This window comes from Delphinapterus leucas, chromosome 13 (assembly GCF_059928025.1).
Source record: "Delphinapterus leucas isolate spDelLeu-1000000601 "Yukka" chromosome 13, BTC_Dleu_Yukka2, whole genome shotgun sequence".
NCBI classification, from domain to species: domain Eukaryota; kingdom Metazoa; phylum Chordata; class Mammalia; order Artiodactyla; family Monodontidae; genus Delphinapterus; species Delphinapterus leucas.
The window spans coordinates 25,494,309-25,515,824 of record NC_143141.1 but is presented as its reverse complement, the minus strand read 5'-3'; the positions used below and the strand labels follow the sequence as shown (position 1 = coordinate 25,515,824).

The 21,516-nt window shown below is 38.9% G+C and overlaps 1 protein-coding gene across 1 annotated transcript; it reads left to right on the top strand.

Annotated features, from left to right (window-relative positions):
• The first annotated feature begins 9,272 nt into the window (after window positions 1–9,272).
• MRPL19 (mitochondrial ribosomal protein L19) lies at window positions 9,273–20,582 on the top strand. Its single transcript, XM_022563098.2, has 6 exons — window positions 9,273–9,410; window positions 9,603–9,720; window positions 12,357–12,475; window positions 12,690–12,824; window positions 15,920–16,101; window positions 16,229–20,582. Exons 1-6 carry the CDS (start codon window positions 9,308–9,310, stop codon window positions 16,448–16,450), a joined length of 879 nt encoding a protein of 292 aa, XP_022418806.1. The 5' UTR covers window positions 9,273–9,307; the 3' UTR covers window positions 16,451–20,582.
• The last annotated feature ends 934 nt before the right edge of the window (window positions 20,583–21,516 follow it).

The following is a 21,516-nucleotide window of genomic DNA, read 5'->3' as shown; positions in this document are numbered from 1 at the left end:
TCATTTCTGATGTAATTGCTTATGTTTTGTTCTTCATCCTCACGGTTTATTTCCTTTACTGAAGAGGAAAGGGGAGGGGTGACATCGGGTATATTCTTTTAATTTTCTTATGGTAATATTACGGGTGTGTATCGTAACAAAACTCTCAAAACGTTAAAGATGGGAATTCCCTGGCAGTTCAGGGGTTAGGACTCCTTGCTTTCAAAAAAAAAAGTTAACAGTTTAACTCCTTCATGGCTACTCACCCTTTACCAAATGTTACCAAATATTTCCTTTCCGTTATAAGGCAAGCAGTTCTTTTCACTCTGCTTATTTTTTGTATAAGTGTATGATACTGCTTTGCTTTTTTTTTCTTTTTTGGGGGAGATCTTAGTTCTCTGACCAGGGATTGAACCCCAGCGCTCAGCAGTGAAAGGGCAGAGTCCTAACCACTGGACCACCAGGGAGTTCTCAATATTGCTTTACTTTTTTTTTTTTACATCTTTATTGGAGTATAATTGCTTTACAATGGTGTGTTAGTTTCTGCTTTAATAACAAAGTGAATCAGTTATACATATACATATGTTCCCATAGCTCTTCCCTCTTGCGTCTCCCTCCCTCCCACCCTCCCTATCCCACCCCTCTAGGTGGTCACAAAGCACCGAGCTGATCTCCCTGTGCTATGCGGCTGCTTCCCACTAGCTATCTACCTTACATTTGGTAGTGTATGTATGTCCATACCTCTCTCGCGCTTTGTCACAGCTTCCCCTTCCCCTTCCCCATATCCTCAAGTCCATTCTCTAGTAGGTCTGTGTCTTTATTCCTGTCTTACCCCTAGGTTCTTCATGACTTTTTTTTTCTTAAATTCCATATATATGTGTTAACATACAGTATTTATCTTTCTCTTTCTGACTTACTTCACTCTGTATGACAGACTCTAGGTCTATCCACCTCATTACAAATAGCTCAATTTCGTTTCTTTTTATGGCTGAGTAATATTCCATTGTATATATGTGCCACATCTTCTCTATCCATTCATCTGATGATGGACACTTAGGTTGTTTCCATCTCCAAGCTATTGTAAATAGAGCTGCAATGAACATTTTGGTACATGACTCTTTTTGAATTATGGTTTTCTCAGGGTATATGCCCAGTAGTGTAAGTGATTTTTAAATCTGTTGTGCAATGTCTTAGGATAGAACAAACCACAGTATATTTAGCTGTTGATTTGTCACACTATACTTAACCATCAAGTTTCTTTCTATTCTTTGTTATAACAAGCATTTCTGCAATGAACATTCTTGTGTGTGTTGTGCATATGTGTGAGTTTTCCTTAGGAGTAGATAAGATGTGGAATTACTGAGTCAAAGAGTATGTATACTTTAAGTTCCAAGATACTGCCAAATTTCCTGTTACCTCAGTACTGAAATCTTAAACCCTGTTAACAATGTGTGGAGGGCTTCCCTGGTGGCGCAGTGGTTGAGAGTCCGCCTGCTGATGCAGGAGATGGGGGTTCGTGCCCCGGTCCAGGAGGATCCCACATGCCGTGGAGCCATGGCCGCTGAGCATGCGCATCCGGAGCCTGTGCTCCGCAAAGGGAGAGGCCACAGCAATGAGAGGCCCGCGTACCGCAAAACAAAAACAAAAACAATGTGTGGAGTAATACTTGTCTCCACTTATATTCTCTCTCTGAAGAAATAATCTTAACTGTTGCTCTAATTTTAATTCCCCTGATTACAAACTAGATGGAAATTGTTTTCATATTTCATGGTCATTTATATTATTTTCTTCTGTGAATGCTTATTAATGTATTCTCTACAGTTCAATAATGAAGTAGGTGTGTTATTTTATATGTATGATTTCTTTGTATATTCTGGATATTAGTCCTTGATTATAACTACTCAGTCTTTACTTTTGTTTATGATTACTTCTGTTATTCGTATCAGTATTGATATAAAGGCATACCTCATAGATACTACAAATTTGGCTCCAGACCATCACAGTATAGTGAATATTGCAATAAAGTGAGTCACACGAATATTTTGGTTTCCCAGTGCATATAAAAGTTATGTTTACAGTATACTGTAGTCTATTAAGTGTGCAATAGCATTATGTCTAAGAAAACAATGTACATGCCTTAATTAAAAAATACTTTGTAGACAAAAAATGCTAACCATCATCTGATCCTTCAGCAAGTCATAATTCTTTTGCTGGTGGAAGGTTTGAAATATTGCGAGAATTACCAAAATGTGACACGTAGACACAAAGTGCGCAAATGATGTTAGAAAAATGGAATTGATAGACTTGCTCAGTGCAGGGTTGCTACAAACCTTCAATCTGTAAAAACTGGAGTATCTGCGAAGCACAATGAAGCAAAGGACAATAAAATGAGGTACACCTGTGATTGGGTTTATCAATCTCTCTCATAGTTTTTCATTTTTGTTTTATGTGAATTTTACATGCCTGTTTTTTTTCTTTTAATTTTGTGACTGAAAGTTTGTGATCTTTGACCAACTTCACCCCTTTCTCCCAACCACCCACCCAGCTATAGCAAGATAGAGGGAGACAGTGAAGATAGTGCCCACCAGTCTCCAACCCAGCATCCTGGTAGAGTGTTCTAGTAGACTCTAGAACTGCTTCTGCCCTGGGCAGAAGGCTGGGATAGGCTGCTTCTGCCCTGGGCCCTTGGAGCAGGTGAGTTCTTGAAGACCCGTTTCTCAGATCGCTACAGTCTTGTGGAAGCGAGTCCTACTGTGTTTCAAAGCTAGATGTTTTGGGGGCTCATCTCTCTGGTGCAGGTCTTAAAATTTGGGGCGCCCAATATAGAGTTCAAATCCTTCCCTCTTCAGAGAGAGGCTCCAGGTTTTGAATTCCCTCTTGATTGTGAGTTATAAACTGGGGATGAGGTTTATAACGAGATTGTATCCCAGCCTCTCCTACGCACTTCAATGTGGTTTTCTTCTGATTTACCAGTGTGTAGTTGTTGCTTAACCAGCCTTTAGGTTTTTTCCAGAGGAAATTGTTCCATATGTAGCTATAGCCTCAGTGTGTATGTGGGAAGAGGTGAATTCAGGATCTTCTTATATCACCATCAAACTGGAATCTTCAAATATACATTCCTTTAATATTTCTTCTATGACTTTATAATTTTTATATCAATTTCTTTAACCATCAGGAACATACTTCTATAATTGGTTAAGGATCTAAACTTTTCTCTGTATGTATGGAGAAAAATTTTTGAATAATTTACTTTTCTGAACTGATTTGAATACCACCCTTTTTATATACTAAATTTCAATATATACAAAATTTCAAGGTCAAAAGAGATATCTTGGCTAGAGATTCAAGTTTGGTAGAAATTGGCATTTATATGACATTCGGATCTTGCAAGTGTAAACAATCCTGAGGTTAATGTGTAGAGTAAGAAGAGGAAAATTCGAAAGAGAAGACAATTAAAGAAGGACGAGGTATGGAGTAGAGATTCAGTGCCTGCTGGATCTACACCCCACGGGGAACCACATTCCTACCCTAGGAGCCCCATCAGGGACACAGGTTCCTGCCTTCAGATTAGGCTCAGGTCAGCCCTGATGGTTCCTGTGACTCTACTTTGCCCCTTGATATCCCTGGGTCTCTGATCAGCATTAACTCCTTTCTAGCACCACTTGTGGGAGGAGAGGTTGGTTCTTACAACTAGGGGGCACTACTGACATTTCATGCATGCAATCATTGGATGCTGAAACCATCTTGCACAAATGCACAACTGTCTTTCTCAAAATGCCAATAGCAGCTCCTTTGAGAATCCCTGGAAGAGAGATTAGTAAGGAAGATATTGCAAATCTACTGGAGAAATGATGAAGAGCTGAGCCAGAGAAGTGGCAAATAATTCAGGGGAAAGAATAGGTATAAGGAATATTTATGTAGTAAAATCAACAAGAGTTGGTCTTAGATGGATGATCCAGGATAAGCAAGATGGAGGATTCAATCAAGATTCCCAAGGTTGTACTTTGGGCAGTGGGGTGGCTGAGTATTTCATCCATCAAGACAGAGATGCAGGAGCAGGAGCAGATCTGGATAGGTAGGAAATGATTAAGTCAATTAGGAACACATTGAATTTGAGATCCCTGTGGGAGATTGTATGGGAATACCCAGCAAGCCAGGAAACAGGTACAGATAAAAATCCAATACAAGAGACTGGGAGGGAACAGCGAGGTTTGGAAACCACTCATGGAGTATATCCATATGGATTAGTAGCCTCTGTGGGAAACATCCCACTAATCCATACAGACCACTGTGTTACATGCTTCTCCAGCCAAGGCTGCCTGTGGCCTTGAGGATCCAGCACACTGATAGTCTGGATGCTCTGCTATTCCAAGCCTTTTCTGTGACTTGCTCAGGTTTTACAGCATACCGGGGAAGAGGCTAGGGCTTAGAAGTGGACAGGCTCTGTGAGGAAACTCTCACCATGTTCAAAGATGGAGGACATTAGCACCATCTCTGGGACACCTGAAGGATTGTCTTTGAGAATTTGGGAAATGGGGGCCCCTCAGTGACCCCCCTGAGAGAGTAATCCCAATCCCAAACCGTGAGGTCGAGAACGTGTGAGAGGTTTTAGGTGTACCTAACAGGAGTATTTGTGTCCCAGTTTCAAAAATTTTATCACCTGAACTTTAAGTGTGATTCCCGTGGCCGTCCATAAACCTTTCTCAAAGTTTAGGAGGTAGATATTCCTTGTTATTTTTTTTCACATTTCCTAGATGAAGTATTATTGGGAGAGAGTTTTCCATGGGTCTCTTGAGCTCCTACGTGTCTTAGTGGGTATGCTATCCAGACCATTTCTCAAGATTGAGTTTACAATGAGCAACCTTGAGGGATAAATGTCCATGTCTCACCAGGACAAAGCACAGGCTTGTTTACTGCTTGCTATAAAAGCAAAGGATTTACTAAGTTCAGTGTTCCTCAGCTGTGAAGCAAACCCATTGCATCTGTGCCCATGGTGTCAACATGTGGGGTGTGGGGGCAAAGGAAATGTTTGCAAACATGCTGATGCTCATGCTGCTTACTTCTTATGCCATCAGTAATAAAGTCCTTTGTCTCAGGAGTCTCATGTCTTCTACCAATGTTTATGAGACAAAAACAACTTATTCACTTGTAAGCAGGGGGAAATCAAATCCCAGTTCCTTCAAGTATGTGTTACTTCTGTGATAACAAACCAATCAACATTATTATACAGTTAGAAATAATTCATCTCTAGCAAATTGTTATTTTCCTTTCATGATTCTCTAGGTAATGTTAATTAAAATGCATTGATATGTGTCTATAAACAAATACCTAAAAAGAAAGTAGAAGTCTAAGTCATTACATTTTATGAATATTTTCTTTCAGATAAAACATACTTCTCAAGCTAGTATTCCTCAAATCTTAGTGAAATTCAGTTTTCTAGTAAAAAATAATTCTGGGTAGTCTAGGGCTGATCCCTGCAGCCATCTCTTTCCATAGTTGGTATGCTACAGTGATTTCCCCATTTATCTTCCCATATGCCTAAGAGTAGGCATGGGATTCTGCCCACCCATCATGTATTCCTCCAACTCCCACCCTCCCGTTCTTCTGTAGCAGCTCAATCTGCTAATCTCTCTAGGACCAGTGGCCCTAGCCCATCTCTCCATCTTTATCTTCTGAGGTAAAATGCAAGTGAATAAGACAAGCCTGATCTCTGAACATGGCTACCAGTCATAATTATCTTTGTCTCGCCTCCCTTTTTACTTCTCTTAAAAGTTTGAAGTATCCTTTTTGGGTGGGCAGAGAGAGCCTAAAATTAGCTAATCTGAAACTTTGGTTGTGTAATTCCTTGCTATTATAAGTTAAATTCTGTTCTAATCAAGGAAGCTGGAGTTAAAAGAAGACTTTGTCCCTCCTCGCAGTACTTTGAATTCTGTCCTCAGAACATGGCTCGCTTTCTTTGAGAATTTGATTTTTTATCTGTCAACTGAAAACTGTGGATGGCTTTAAACTGGGAAAAAACAAGGACTAGGTATGCATTTCTGAGCCATCTTTTTGGTTTCTATGTGGAGAACGACTGAAGGGAACTGGAGGCAGGAAGACCAATGAGAAGACAGTTGCAGTGGTTTGCAGTGATCCTGAGGAGAAAGGATGGTAACCTGGATTAGCAATATGGATGGGAGGATGAGAAAGTTTAAGATATTTGAGATAGTTGATGGTGCCAGGTGTAGTTTTAGGAGCTTTTCCTAGGGAGAGACATAAAGGAATCAGAAATGACAACGAGATTTTTGGCTTTAAGCAACAGATTGGATTTTGAAGCCATTCCTTGAGATAGCTAATACTGGGGAGGAAGTTTGGAGGTGAACATAGTGTATTCAATATGGACACATTGAGTTTGAGGTACTTTGGGACATTAATTCAACTGGAATGACCAATAAGTAACTAAGTAATCATCTCACTATTGTGATGCTCCAAGGACAAAGAACAAGATAAAGTCAAAGGGCCAATATTGCTGGAACAAAGAGTTACAGGACTTTTATCACTATGTCACATTGCAACCATTACAATGTCCCAAAGCCCTCCCAAGCAGCATGCCCTGTCCCTTTCCCATCCCAAATAAGGAAAGGTATTTGTCCCATTCTTCTCACGCTCTGCACATTGTAAGTATACATACCCTGCCCAATCAGGAGATGATTCCCAGGTTCTCTTGTTCCCTGGCTATAAAAACAGACCAGAAACCCTTGCTTAGGGTCAACTCCCCCTGGCTATCAGGAAGTTGGCCCGCTGTTCTGGCAGTGACCCTTCCCTCTAATAAATTCTATCTTCTTTTCATTCTTCCTTGGGTCTAGAAATTCTTTTCCAACCTGCATTCGGATCACGACAACTCTGAGTGTGAAATCCTTCCAGTGGCACACCATTGCTGAGAGTACAAATTTCAAATTTCTTAACAAGACTTACAATTTACCTTTTTAGTTTTGCCACCTATTGGAAGCAGATAGGGTAGGGGGTCCCCAGAGAAAAAGAACCAGTTACAGCTTTTTGACATAAGAGAAGACATTTTGGGTTTAAGCCATTTTGTGATCTTGAAACTGAGCAGGACCCTGTGGGGCCCCCTTGGATACAAAAACCTTTCTGTGTCCCTTGTTTCTTGTTTTTAGGAAATAGGCTTCATTCAGCTTCCTTGACCTTCCGTGAGTTCCAAAGGGCAGATTCAAACCATTACTAATCAGGGAAGGGAGGGAATGCAGAAAGGAGGAGCAGTCAAGAAACAAAAATGCAGCCTTGGGGCAGGGTCCTGGTTCCTCCTCAAGTAGTATACATAACAATATCTTTGAGTTCTTCTGCAGAACTGGGGCCCCCAACCAAGTGGAGGATGGTAACTTCAGGCTGAGTCCAAGATTCCTGGAGCATCACCCTGTTACCTCACCACCAGCCAATCAGAAGAAAGTCACACACCCTGCAGCCCTCACCCCAAATTTTGCCTTCCTTTTCTGGGCCCAGTGATGACAATCCTGTTTGGCCCCTGTGTGTTTCAACTGCTTACAAGGTTTATCTCCTACAGGGTCCAACAGTTTCAGGATAAATTGTTGTTACTACAAGGGTGGAAGGCGGTTTCAGACATGGGATAACTTGATTTAGATCAGGTAGAGAGAGACTTCTACTCTACTAGGCAGGACTACGCCCGCTCTCAGCAGGAAGTAGTTACAGAAGAAAGAAACCACTACCTCAATTCCCAAGAAGTATCTTGAGTATGAAGTCTCTCAGTGGGGAGTTGTTAGGGGAACCACTGACCAAAACTACCCACCCTGGCCAGGCACAATAGTAACCACTTGCATACGTTATCTTACAACAGGAGGTCCTGGTAAGGAATGTGGAACTAACAAGCTACCACCAACCGGAAGGATTTGGGAAAGGTCAAAAGGAGAGAGGAGACTCCAGTCCATATGTCCTGCCAACCTCCCAGAATCCTTCTCACTGAATCCATGTTGGCTGAATGATGCATGTGCCACCAAGAAGGACCCTGAGTTACACTGATTGGCCAGAGACAACCCAGAAATTAACCCCATTACCACAAAACCTGAGACTGCAAGACATGTGGCAAAGCACTCTCCTGGGTTCCCTTACTCTGCTGCTCTCTGCCCAGGTGCCCCTTCTCAATAAAGTTTCTTGCTTTGTCAGCACCTGTCTCCTGCACAATTCATTTCTGAGTGTTAGACAAGAGCCCTGGAAGGGGTCCCCCTTCCACAACAGAAGAATGCTCACAATGGAAGGGAGTGTTAGGGAGTGTTTCAAAGGAGGAAAAATACCAGGTGCACAATATAACACTAACTAATAAGTAATCATTTGTAAAAGCAATTAACTAGGAAAAGAAATCACTTGTGGGAGGCAAGTGAAAGAAAGTGAGTAGAGCATAAAATAATGGAGACTAAAACTGCTTTAGCTAGCTTTCAGCTGCAACATTCTATGCTGGATTCTCCTTTTCAAGCCCCTTCATGAATATGCATAAATGGCCCAACCCCTTCATGAATATGCATGTACCCTTAGCTTAAGATTTCTTCAAATTTGCTGTGCAGGGAGACACTGCTTTGGGAAAGATCCCAGGTGTTCCCCTTACTTGCTGTAAGTAATACATCCTTCCTTCTGATATTGGCTTGGTTGTGTCTCTTGTCTCAACACCCAACAAAAGGTGAACCCAGTTTTCAGCGTAATATAATCCCTACCTACAGTTGCTCAGCCCAAACTCAAGTTTAGCTCCTCAAGGGAGTAATGCTCTCTGTAGTCTCAGGGACTTTGCCACCCCTTCTGTCAGGAACCATTTTCTTTTCCTTTTTTTGCATTCAACAAAGAGTGAGGACCAGCTAGATGCTGAGAGAAAATGGTGAGCAAAAGACAAACTCCATGCTTACAGTATAATGGCGGAGTTAGACGCTAATCCAATAATTACACAAGTAATTAAAAATTAAGTTAAACTAAAAATTAAAATTGCAGATGACATCAGAGCTGCTAATGGCAGAATGAGAGCCTATAATGAGAATTTTGACATACTTAAGTCTTGCCTGAGAAATTGAAGGTAGAGTTGATTCAAAGAGGGAGGAAATCTTTCTAGGCTGAGAGAACACTCCCGTAGAGTGATATAACTTGGCATATGAGGAGAACTAGAGAAATGCAGTGCACTTTCCCTAAGATATCCGGGCCCTTGTGGGGAGTGGGGGTGGGGTGGGTGGAGAAAGACTTGGCTATTTTGTCCCTTAGCAGGCGCCATCTGGCTTAGGTGACCGCGACCTTGTCGCACTGATTACTGGGAGTTGTAGTCTCGACTGAGGGAGCAAGCATGGCGGCCTCTATTGCCAGGGGCTGCCGGGCTGCAATGGCCCTGGGCTGGACCTTTCGATGCGCCTGGGCTCTGCGCCCTGCGCCGGCCTCTGTCGCCTGCCGTAAGTGCAGCGGGGCTTGCTAGCCGCGGACAGAAGGAGCTTAGGGTCAGGCTAGGGGGAGGCGATTCTGGAAGTCAGGGGCGACATGGGAGGAGGCCTCTCGTGGGACCGCGCATTGGGGGCGATTGCAAGGTTTCGCGGGAGCTCTGGGCTGGCGCGAGCAGTCTTGACCTCTGTGGTGCGCTTCTGCAGAGGCCCTCGCGGGGCCGAGCCGGCGGCAGATCACTGGACCTTCTGAGCCCGGCGCGTTCCAGCCACCGCCGAAACCGATTATCGTGGCCAAGCGCGGTCCCGAGCGCCGGGAAAGCAGGTGAGAGCCCCGACCTGGACGCGATTCGTGCCTTTTGGGTCTGTGCGCTCTAGAACCTGTAGTTGCTTCCGAGGTCTGAAACGGGTCTTATCCTGGGGTCTGGAACTCCCAGATAAGAGCTTGTGTGCAGGATTCATGAATGCGTGAAGCGCACCCAACTCAGGTTTGACTTCCTCGCTTCTCCCAAGCCGGCATTGAACTTTCTCTGCAGTCATATTAGATCAGAATTTCAAGTAGGGATTCCCCAGATTTGAAGCTCTTTGGCCCGTATCGAGAATTTTTCTGTGAAATACATTGTATTTTACCTGTTGACGTTAAGGAACGGATCTTTTCTCCCTAGGTGAAATGGATTGGCCAGAACTCACCCTGTTTTAGTTTCCTAACTAACTGTGTTTTAGTGTCCCTGTAAAAGCGATACGGTGGTAAAAATTTCTACCAATTTGTTTCTTAAATTTGCTCTTCAAAACAGTGTGCTTAAAAGCCTGGTTCACTTAAGCAGGCAGTGGTAACTTTGTAGGTACGTGTAAATTTAGATGATCTAGGATTTGCAGAAACTGTTTTTGTAGAATTGTATAACAACCTTATTAAAAAGCGAATTTTAGGGGGGAAAATTGGTGTGATTTAGGCTTTATGAAAGGGCTCTATATTGTCGATTCGATTATCTCTGCATATGTATTTGTGTTTAATATTTAAAATATCCTGTGGTTCTAAGTTGAAATAAACTTGAATTTATGGAACCTAGAGATTCAGAAAAGATTTCTCAGTACAACTTTTTTTTTTAAGGTGGAAAAGGAATATTTCTCTTAAATGGCAACACAATATAATTCAGTTAAATGGGAGTAACTACTTTGGGAAACAATTTGACAAAATTTAGTAAGTTTGAGGTTGTCTGTACCTTCCCACCCAGACAGTATACAACTTAAGGAAAGTAATATGTACAAGGAGACATGTACAAAAATGAACACAAAAGTAATGTTTGTAATAAAAGTTTAGAAGCAGCCTAGATATCCTTCAGTAGGTGAATGAGCAAATACATTCTCATAATGGACTATTATACAGCAGTGAAACATGAATGAACTAGAGTTAACATGGATGAACTTCAACTATGATGTGTGAAAAAAGCAACCTGCAGAAGAATTGACAAGTATGGTAGCATTTTTGTATTGCCCAGACATACATACATATGTAAAGTATAAAAAAATATACAGGGGAAATTCTCTACTTTCACAGAGCAATCAAACCTAGTTTTCCCAATAGCCGTTCAAGCTGACATTATGTGTCTCCTGATGTGATGGAATAAGAAGATCACATCATCACCTCTGTAATATTTTTACCAAAAATGTATATCCTTGGTCTAGGTATGTGGAAACAGTAAACAAATTCAGATCCAGGGATGGTTTATAAGATGATCAGCTTTGACTCTTCAAAAAAGTCAATGTTACAAAAATGCAAATATGGGGAAGAGTACTAGTTTAAGAGACTAACAACCAGATATAATATGTGAAGCTTGATTGTAGCTTGGATTGAGCAACAAACAGCTATAAAAGACCTTTTCCAGGACCAATTAGGTACATTTAAATATGAACTGTATTAGATACTACTGAATTAATGCTGAAGTTCTTAGGTGTCATAAACGTATTGTGATAAATGTAAGAGAAAGTCCTTATTCTTAGCAGAAGCCTTCTAAAGTTTGAGGGATGAAATGGCTTGCTGTTTGACATTTTCAAATGGTTCTGGAAAAAAATTATATGTACATGTAAAGCAAATACGGCAAAATGTTGGCAGTAGGTGAAATTAGGTGAAGTATATATGGGTGTTCATTGTATTACTATTTCATCTTTTTGGTAGGTTTGAAACATTTTAAAGTAGGAAATTGAGGAAAAGGAAGAAATTCATAGGAATAATCATCACACAAAATTTAGTTAATTACCCCACAGTAATTAACTATGGGGGTAGGGAGGGGTGCACAGGGGCTTCAACTACATTGTTAATTTATTCCTTGAGATGGGTGACAGGGACATATATTTTCATTGTGATGTCATTTATACTTTTCTACAGATTAGATATTTCATAATGACTTTAAAATCAGTTGGCTAATAAGGAGATTATTTTTAAAGCTAGTTTACAATTGATGATTTATATGTTTATATCTTTTCCAACATAATTTACTATAACATGTACAACTCAGCGTGAGGCCTGTGGGTCACAGGCTTTGGAATCTGACAGACATGATAAGTTTATAGCTAATGTAGTAATAAGTCTGTTAATCTTGACTTGATAAGTTTATAGTTAATGTAGTAGTAGGTCTGTTGTTTACTGTCTCCAAGCTTCATTTTCTTCATCTGTAATAAGGAGATGATGACACCAAACTCACCTTGTTGTTGTAGGGATTAAGTTATGCTATAGATGTTTATAAAGCTTTTAACACAATGCCGGGTGAGTACTCAGAAGTTGTTAGCTATTTTCATGAGAATTGACAACAATTTTAGAAATAAGATGGACTTTTCTTATTTAGAGAAGGAAGAATAAAACATGTCAGCATCCTAACCTTTCACTTTTTTTGGTAAAGCAGTGGTTTCTTTTTTAGTGGTCTTTTAAGTTTGCTTTTAATTTATTTTACTCTATATTTTTCACAGGTTCTTGAGTCCTGAATTCATTCCTCCAAGGGGAAGGACAAATCCTCTGAAATTTCAAATAGAAAGAAAAGATATGTTAGAAAGGAGAAAAATACTGCACATTCCAGAGTTCTATGTTGGTCAGTAAGAGCTGGATGCTTTTATTATTAGTGGTTGGAGGGTTAGTTTTCTCGACAAAGAGAAAATTGTTTTTCACCTATCTGTGTTTTGCCCATATGAGGTACTTATTCCTAATATTATATTAAAATATTTAGGAAGTTTGAAGTTACCTGGAAATGCTATTGTTTGATTCTGCGTCTCATGTAAAAGTTCACTTTTCTTTTGAATTTGGAGGAAGCATTCTTCGTGTTACTACTGCTGACCCATATGCCAATGGAAAAACCAGCCAGTTTCTGGGAATTTGCATCCAGAGATCAGGAACAGGACTTGGAGCTACTTTTATCCTTAGGAATACTATTGAAGGACAAGGTAGGTTTCATTTCATTATTTTGATTTTCTGGAAAATGTTATCTTAGGAGTCTTTTTTATTTTCTGCATCCTGGGTGAAGACATCTGGAACTTGAAAGTGAAAGGGAGCTCGGAGGGATGACATGGAGCCTGTGGCCTAAGAATGGTATGAGAATTGAGGTTGCTGAGTAAATATAGTTGGTGCTTTGCTTTCTCCTGAAGGCTTCTTTTGTTACAGGGACAACAACCATTAGAAGTAGACTTTCCAAATCATGGCAACATCAAAGGAGGAGACAAGTGACTATAAAGCAGTATGGAGGCATTCATTTTAGGAGCAAATAACCCTTGAAAACATTAAGATAAGCATAATGATGTCCTTGCAAGTTAACTTTCTCCTAAAATGAATGGCCCCCATTTTGCTTTATATTACAACAGTCACCACAATTATTAGTTTTATAAGAATTGGAGGAATTTTTTAAAACGCAAAATTACATTTGCTATGTCAATAAGATAGGGGAACAAGTGGTAAAATTCTAGAAAAATTATGAATCAAAATGGCAGGAACATGGATGGACTTGGAGGGTATTATGCTAAGTGAAATAAGTCAGATGGAGAAAGACCAGTACTGTATGTTATCACTTCTATGTGGAACCTAAGAACACAACAAACTAGTGAATATAACAAAAAAGAAGCAGACTCACAGGTATAGAGAACAAACCAGTGGTTGCCAGTGGGGAGTGGGAAGAGGAGAGTGGTGATATAGGGATAGGGGATTAAGAGGTACAAACTGTTATGTATAAAATAAGCTACAAGGATATATTGTACAGCATGGGGAATATAGCCAATATTTTATAGTAACTATAAATGGAGTATAACTTTTAAAAATTGTGAATCACTATATTATATACTGGTAACATATAATATTGTATAGCAACTATACTTCAATAAAATAAATAAAATAAACATGAATAAAACTAAAAAAAACTTTTTTTAAGAAATAAAGACAAAAAAATTGGCAGGAACAGTACATTTTTCATACTTAAAGTTGTGTGCTTCATGGTCCCCAACAGTGAAGTAGTATATTGAAAGAAATTGAACATGTGAGAATCATTGCTGTCTTCCTTATCCTATAATGACCTGTGGTGCTGTGCATGTAGGAACTCAGCAGAACTTGATTACAGAAACTTGGGCCAACAATCAGGTTGTGTACTTGGAGAAATCTTATAATAGAAAGGCAGGAGCAAAGGTGTGATAGACCTGAGATGATTTTTTTTCTTTAAAATTGAGATAATAGTTTCTACCTCCCAGGGTTATGGTCAGTTTATTGTGATGTTCTATATGAGGTACTGGACACAGAATACTCAAAAGTATTAGTTCTCTCTTGCTATTTTCTACCATTAACATTTTGACTGTTTGTGACCTGCCTGTACCTTTCCCATTGATACTTCCTACTTTGATGATTCTTTCTAGTCCATTGGCTTTAAATACCATCCATGTGGTATTAACTTCCCAGATTTATGTGTCAAGGACTGACCCTTTCCTTGTTCCAAATTTGCACATACAACTACCTATTTGACATCTCCATTTGGGCATCTTATAAGCATAAAACAAGTTCAAAACAGAACTCTTTGTTTCCTTCACAATGTGTTCTTTTAACAGTTTTTTCTATTTCCATAAGTTGTACCACTCCACACCCATTTATTTAAACCCAAAACTTAGGAGCTATTTTTAGTTATTCTCTTTCACACATCCAGTCAATCAGCAAGTTTTCATGGCTTAATTTCCAAAACTTTTATCCCAATTTTGCCCGTTTCTCCATCTCCATTGCTACCACTCTTGTCCATGCCACCATCATCTCCTGCCTGCAGCTGTGCAGTATCTCTGGCTTACTTTCCTGGCCCACCAAGTTACTATGCTCCAGCCAAATGGACCTTTTTCTAGTTTTTCCAACATGGCAGGTTTGTTAAGACCCCAGAGCCTCTGCACTTGCTGTTCTTTCTGACTGGAGCATTCTTGGCTCTTTATAGTATCAACTTAAATGTTATCTTTTCAGAGAGGCTTTCCCTGACTATACTATTTAAAGTTGCCCCTGGGAATTCCCTGGTGGTCCACTGGTTAGGACCCAGTGCTGTCACTGCCAGGGGCCCAAGTTCGATTCCTAGTCAGGGAACTAAGATCCCGCAAGCCATGCGGTGTGGCATGCATGCATACATACATACATACATAAATTTGCCCCCTCCCCAGTCACAGTGTCATCACCTTGTATTGTCTTCACTATATGAAAATACCTTGTTGGTTTATTTATCATTTGTCATCCACTAGAATGTAGGCTTTATGAGAAGAGAAGGATTTTACCTATTTTGATTTTGCTATAGGCACAGCTCCTAAATCAATGCCTATAACAGAATAGATTTACAGTGGATACTGGATTAAATCCTGATATTAAACACTTGATGTTAACGTTGATCATATGTTTTACTATTTATATTTCTCTTGGGATTATTCCAGGAAACCTCAGAATACACTCTTCCTTTTAAATGTTTGATGATACAGATGATATATATTAACCTTTTATGTCAGCATCTTGGAAACACTCAAAGCTGTTTCTCCTATGGAGGGCTCCAGAGTGTTAACAAACCTAGGCCATCTTAAGAGGACTTCTAAATCAAAGTTAGAATTTAAAAATGTACTTACTCTTTTTGCATCATTAATTCTGTTGCTCAAAATGTAGAAGATAAGAGTCAAAATGTAGAAGATAGAGTTTTATTTAAGTAATTGGGAAATAAACAAGAACATAGCAAAGTGAAGAATTGTTCAAACTTCCAACTAATTTAATACTATCAAAATCGAGGAGATAAATGGCTCAATATATTTATAGAAGACAGTTTTCTTTAGACTTTATCATTCTAATTCAGGTTTTCTCATGTTTTAATCTACATGGATTTGTTCATTTCTATTTCTTTCAGTAATCTTCATTTTAAAGATTACAAATTTATATCACATTTCCTACATGCAAAACCCTGAGCTAATTCCTTCATGAAATAGCTTTTTTATAGTATGAGGTGTATGCAGGAATCTGAATTTAGATTATAAGAATATGTTTTCTTCTCTTTTAGGTGTTGAGATTTGCTTTGAACTTTATAATCCTCGAATCCAGGAGATCCAGGTAGTCAAATTACAGAAACGGCTGGATGATAGCTTGCTATACTTGCGAGATGCCCTTCCTGAATACAGCACTTTTGATATGAATATGCAGCCAATAGCACAAGAACCTAGCCAAGAAGTTCCTGTTAATCAGGTATAAGTTGTACATTTGGAACTGGAAGTTCAAGTATAAACTAAGAATCATCTTAAAGAAAACTTTTAGAAGAATTTTTGCTTGCAACTGTCAGCCTAATTTGTTCCTTTCCTTATATCTTCCTTAGCTGAAAGTAAAAATGAAGCCCAAGCCGTGGTCCAAACGCTGGGAACGTCCAAAATTTAATATTAAGGGGATCAGATTTGACCTTTGTTTAACTGAAGAGCAAATGAAGGAAGCCCAGAAGTGGAGTCAGCCATGGCTTGAGTTTGATATGATGAGGGAATATGACACTTCAAAAATTGAAGCTGCAATATGGGATGAAATTGAAGCATCGAAAAATTCCTGATCTGAGAATGAGTTTGGTTACTTGCAGAGGATATACTGACTCTCAGAGGATTTATTTAGAAACCAATTTAATCTCATATATAAGGACATAGTCATTAAATCAACCAAACATTCATTATTTTATGAATATTATTTTAAAAATTAGCACACCAGTTTATTACTTTAAAAAGAAAAATGTACATGCCAGGTGGTCTGATGTCCATTCTCTTAATGGAGGCAAAGCTACAATAGAGTCAAACTGTTACCAGAATGGTCTTCGTTGAGCTTGGAATCTGAGCAAGGAAGTGGATAGGATGATTTTTTAAATTTGTGAAGTAAATTATAAACTCAAAAAGTGTATGATTTAAAGAGTAATAATAAAATGAGCCTTCATATACCCACCATCAGGTTAAGAAGTGAAACATTTGTAATATCTAAGAAGGTCAAGAAATAGAGCATTTACTAGAATCTAAGAAGACTCTTGTGTGTTGTGATTGCATCCCTCCCCTCTTACAGATGTAGGCACTATCCTGACTTTGTGTTAATCATTCCTTTGCATTTCTTTTATTTTGTTACATACACATACACTCTTAAACAATATATTTACTTCTGAAAAATCTGTTGGCAGGTATAAAAGGACAACATTGTCATTATTACATGAAAGCTTCAGGGAGAGCGTAACGAAGTCTTTGGGTCATAGTCTGGCTTCAGCTTCCATGAGAGTTTACAAAAGTCACTTTTGAGGAAGTTCATGGCTAAGGTCATGAGTGAGTCCTGCTAAATAGAAGGCTCACCAGAGGGTATCTGGAAGGGCCTATAGTGTGGACTGCCTAATTGATGGTCTGACAAAAATGTGGTCAGAGGGAGTAGACTTCTTTGTATTTACTGGTTCTCAGTCCATGAGGAATTAAATTCTAGCTCAAAGGAGTAGGTCAAGACAGTACTTCCATAGGGTGATGTGAGCGTCTTTGCTGATCCTTGTAGCTGAGATGGAATGGAAAGCTGGCATGTAATCATACATGGTAAAGACCAACCTACAGATAATTAGGACCAGTTTCACCTGGGCATGCTGTTCCTCAAGTTTAAGAGTACAGTACTAGCACTGATCTTGATGAGTGTAACCATTAACCTGTCTCTTGAATCATTCTGCTTAAATCTATGTTCTTGTGCCTAAGCTTTTGGGATTTGCATTTACTCTTCTCCCGTGCTGATCTGTTTTCTGGATTTTTTATTTTCCATTTTATTGGCTTTATTGTTTTCAATTTTGGTGAAGCACACCCTTTGTTAGCTTCTAGAGAAAGTATCAATATATAGGTAAATTTTTTGACCTTGCGTATCTATCATATTTGATTGATATTTTATAAAATTCTGGGTGGGAGATAATTTTCCTTCAGAATTTTGAAGGTATTGCTTCATTGTCTTATTTCCAGTTGTGTTGAGAAATCCAAAACCATTTTGATTTCTGCTCTTTGAATGTGACTTGAAAGCTTTGTAGAATACCTTGGTTCTCAGGGTAGTGCAATTTCGCAGCGATGTGCCTTGGTGTGGGTCTATTTTTATTCATTATCTTAGGTGTTTGATGAACTCTTTCCATGTGGTAGCTCATATCTTTCAGTTCTGGGAAACTTTCAGTGTTCATTGATTTCCTCTCCTCTGCTTCTCTCTTTCTGGAACTGATATTTTGATGTTGGATTGGATCTCTGTTTTCCTACCCTCTCTCCATCTCTTCTTTAGCTCTTTGATTCAGTCTTCCAACTCTTTGCTATATTTTTAGATCTCAAGATCCCTTTATGATTTCTGAAAGTTCCTTTTCTTATATAGTACTCAGTTCTTATTTTATATTCTTGTCTATGGATTTGTTCTGTTACCATTGAGGATGTTCGTGTAGTGTTTGTGTTTGTTTTTAATATTTATTTATCTTTATTTTTTTTGGCTGTGTTGGGTCTTAGCTGTAGCACACAGGATCTTCGTTGAGACATGCGGATCTTTCGTTGGCAGTGTGCGGGCTTCTCTCTAGTTGTGGCACAGGGTCCAGGGCCTGTGGACTCCGTAGTTGTGGTGCGTGGCCTCTGTAGTTTGTGGCACGTGGACTCTCTCATTTAGGCACACGAGCTCAGTAGTTGTGGAGCACGGGCTTAGTTGCCCCACGACATGTGGGATCTTAGTTCCCTGAGCAGGGATTGAACCCACGTCCCCTGCATTGGAAGGTGGATTCTTTACCACTGGACCACCAGGGAAGTCCCTGTGTTCTTTCTTTTGAAATTGTTTTTCTGTAGAATCTGTTAACTCCAAATTTCTTCTCATGTATTTATTTCTTTTTCTATGTTTTAGGCTTTTCTAGGACATCTGGCAATCCTTGGCTGTCTACTTATGGTAGACATATAGTGGACTATAAAGCTGATTAGAAGCCTTGGACTTGTGGAAGGGGTTTGCTTTAGGGTTATCTGGGTGGGCTTTTTTTCGGTGGGCTCCTCCACATGAATATCTTGCTTTGGTCAGATTCTCCAGAGTAGAGGTTTCCAGTTTCCTTCCTGGAGGCTAAGGGTCTGTCTGCTAGTGTTCCAGTTGCCATATTGGAGAAGAACAGGATTTCTGGCACTCTACATTTTTATGGCCATCCTGTCCATCCCCTCCCACACATACACTTTTGGCTTAGTACCCAGTGCCTGCAGTCCAGAAAACTGCTTTAACTGCTCTAGAGAATAAACCTCTGGACTTTAGCTGGTGTGGGGGAGGGCCAGACAAGCAGTGGTGGGGAGTTGGGAAAGGGATATCAGGAATATAACCTCCAAATAGTTTTCATCAGGTCCTCATTATTTTAGCCACTGTCCAGTACCCCCTGAGGTACTGCATCTGCCGACTGGCAATTGTGAGAGGTGAATTGGGTTGATTCTCATCTTTCTCCACTGCTGGCTTGATTTGCCTTTCTTGAGTCTGCCAGTCCATGCATATGCTTTTTCAGCTTTCAAAATTTTATTCTGCTTGTTTCTTGTTCTGTTCTCTCTTGTGGTTTTATATCTCATCCATATGTTTCTCAACATTTTGTACTACTTGCATCTTGTCCTGTTTTCTCCTTCCTTGAGGGTTTGTCTTCTTCCCTGTGGTATATTCTAGTGGTTATTTGAATAATTCATCTGACAAATTAACCTATTTAGCCACTTTCCCCAGTAATAGATTTCTTTTGAGAGAAATATTCAGATATTAACGCTTGGGATTCTTAACATTCAGTGCTACCTTGCTTTTTCACTAAAAATTACACAGCCATCTAACTATTTTCCAAAAGCAACGAATATACCATCATACACTTATTTAGATTACTTCCTGAGATAGCCTCTCAAAGTAAAATTTTAGCAGCCTATATCCTATATTTTTCTTCTGTTTAACTTGTCAGAAGAGAATCATTAAAGCTTGTTCATTTCTTTACCTTGGTAAACACTCTGCAGTCTTCTTGGTAGAAGGGCAGATGAATGGTACATTTCGAGATCTAAAGCTGTGCAAATGTATGATTGACTCATAAGTACATGTGCTCATAACAACAAAGCAAGTCATGTTTTTACTCTGTAAGATTCTCTTTAAAATTCTTGTGAATTTTCCCTCAGAAAAAACAAATCTTAATACATTACATTTTTTATTGTGGTAATATATATGTATATTTTACCATAATAAAATTGTTATTAAAAATGTTTAAATAATATATATAACATAAAATTTATCGTTTTAACCATTTTTAAATGTACAGCTTCAGTGGCATTAATTACATTCATGTTGCGCAGCCATCACCATTATCTTCAAAACTTTTTCATCACTCCAGAGAGGAACTCTAACCGGTAAGTAATAACTCCCTATTCCTCTCTCCCCATCAGCTCCTGGTAAGCTCTCATCTACTCACTTTCTGTATGAATTTACCTATTCTGCTTCTTATAAGTGGAATCATACAATATTTGTTCTTTTGTGCCTGGCTTATTTTGTTAAATGTTTTCAGGATTCATCCATGTTATAGCATGTATCAGAATTTCATTCCTTTTTATGTCTAAATAATATTCTATTGTATATGTATGCCATATTTTTGTTATCCATTCATCTGTGGATGCACACTTGGGCTATTTCCACCTTTTGGTTATTATGAATATGCTGCAATAAACACTGATATACAAGTTTCTCTTTGAGTTGCTTTTTTAATATTTTGAAAATATATACTCCAGATATATACATACCTTGGAGTAGAATTGTTGGATCATATATTTTGAAATTTTCCTTATACTTTATTCTTTGACCTATTGGTTTTTAAAGAGTGTGTTGTTTAATTGCCACATTTAATATGCCACAAGTGAATTTTCCACTTTTCCTTTTGTTCTTGATTTCTAGCTTCATTCCATTGTGGTCAGAGAAGATACTTAGTATGATTTCAGTCTTTTAAAATGTACTGAAAATTGTTTTGTGGCCTAACATATGGTCTATCCTGGAGAATGTGCCTTGCACCCTTGAGAAACATATATTTTATTGTTGTTGGGTGGAGTGTTTTATATATGTCCATGAGGTCTAGTTTGTTTATAGTGTTATTCAAGTCTTCTGTTTCCTCATTGATCTTCTGTCTAAAGGTTTTATCCATTTTTTGACAGTGAAATATTGAAGTTTCTAACAATTCTTATAGATATATCCAGTTTTCTCTTTAATTCTGTCAATGTTTGCTTCATATATTTTGGGGGGGCTCTGTTGGTGCATAAATTATATCTTCTTGATGAAGTGACTTTTTTATCAATATGTAATGTACATTTTTGTTTCTTAAAACAATTTTTGGCTTACAGTCTATTTTATCTAATACTAATCTAATACCCACTCCAATTCTCTTTTGCTTACTATTTGCACAGAATGTCTTTTTCTGTCCTTTTACTTTCAACATATCTGTGTCTTTGGAGCTAAAGTGAGTCTTTTATAGATAGCATATAGCTGGATCATTTATTTTTATTTCTCTTTTATCCATTTTGCCAATCTTTGCCTTCTGTTTAGAGAGTTTAATCCATTTACGTTTAAAGTAATTAGTATGGGACTTCCCTGGAAGTCCAGTGGTTAATAATTCACCTTCCAATG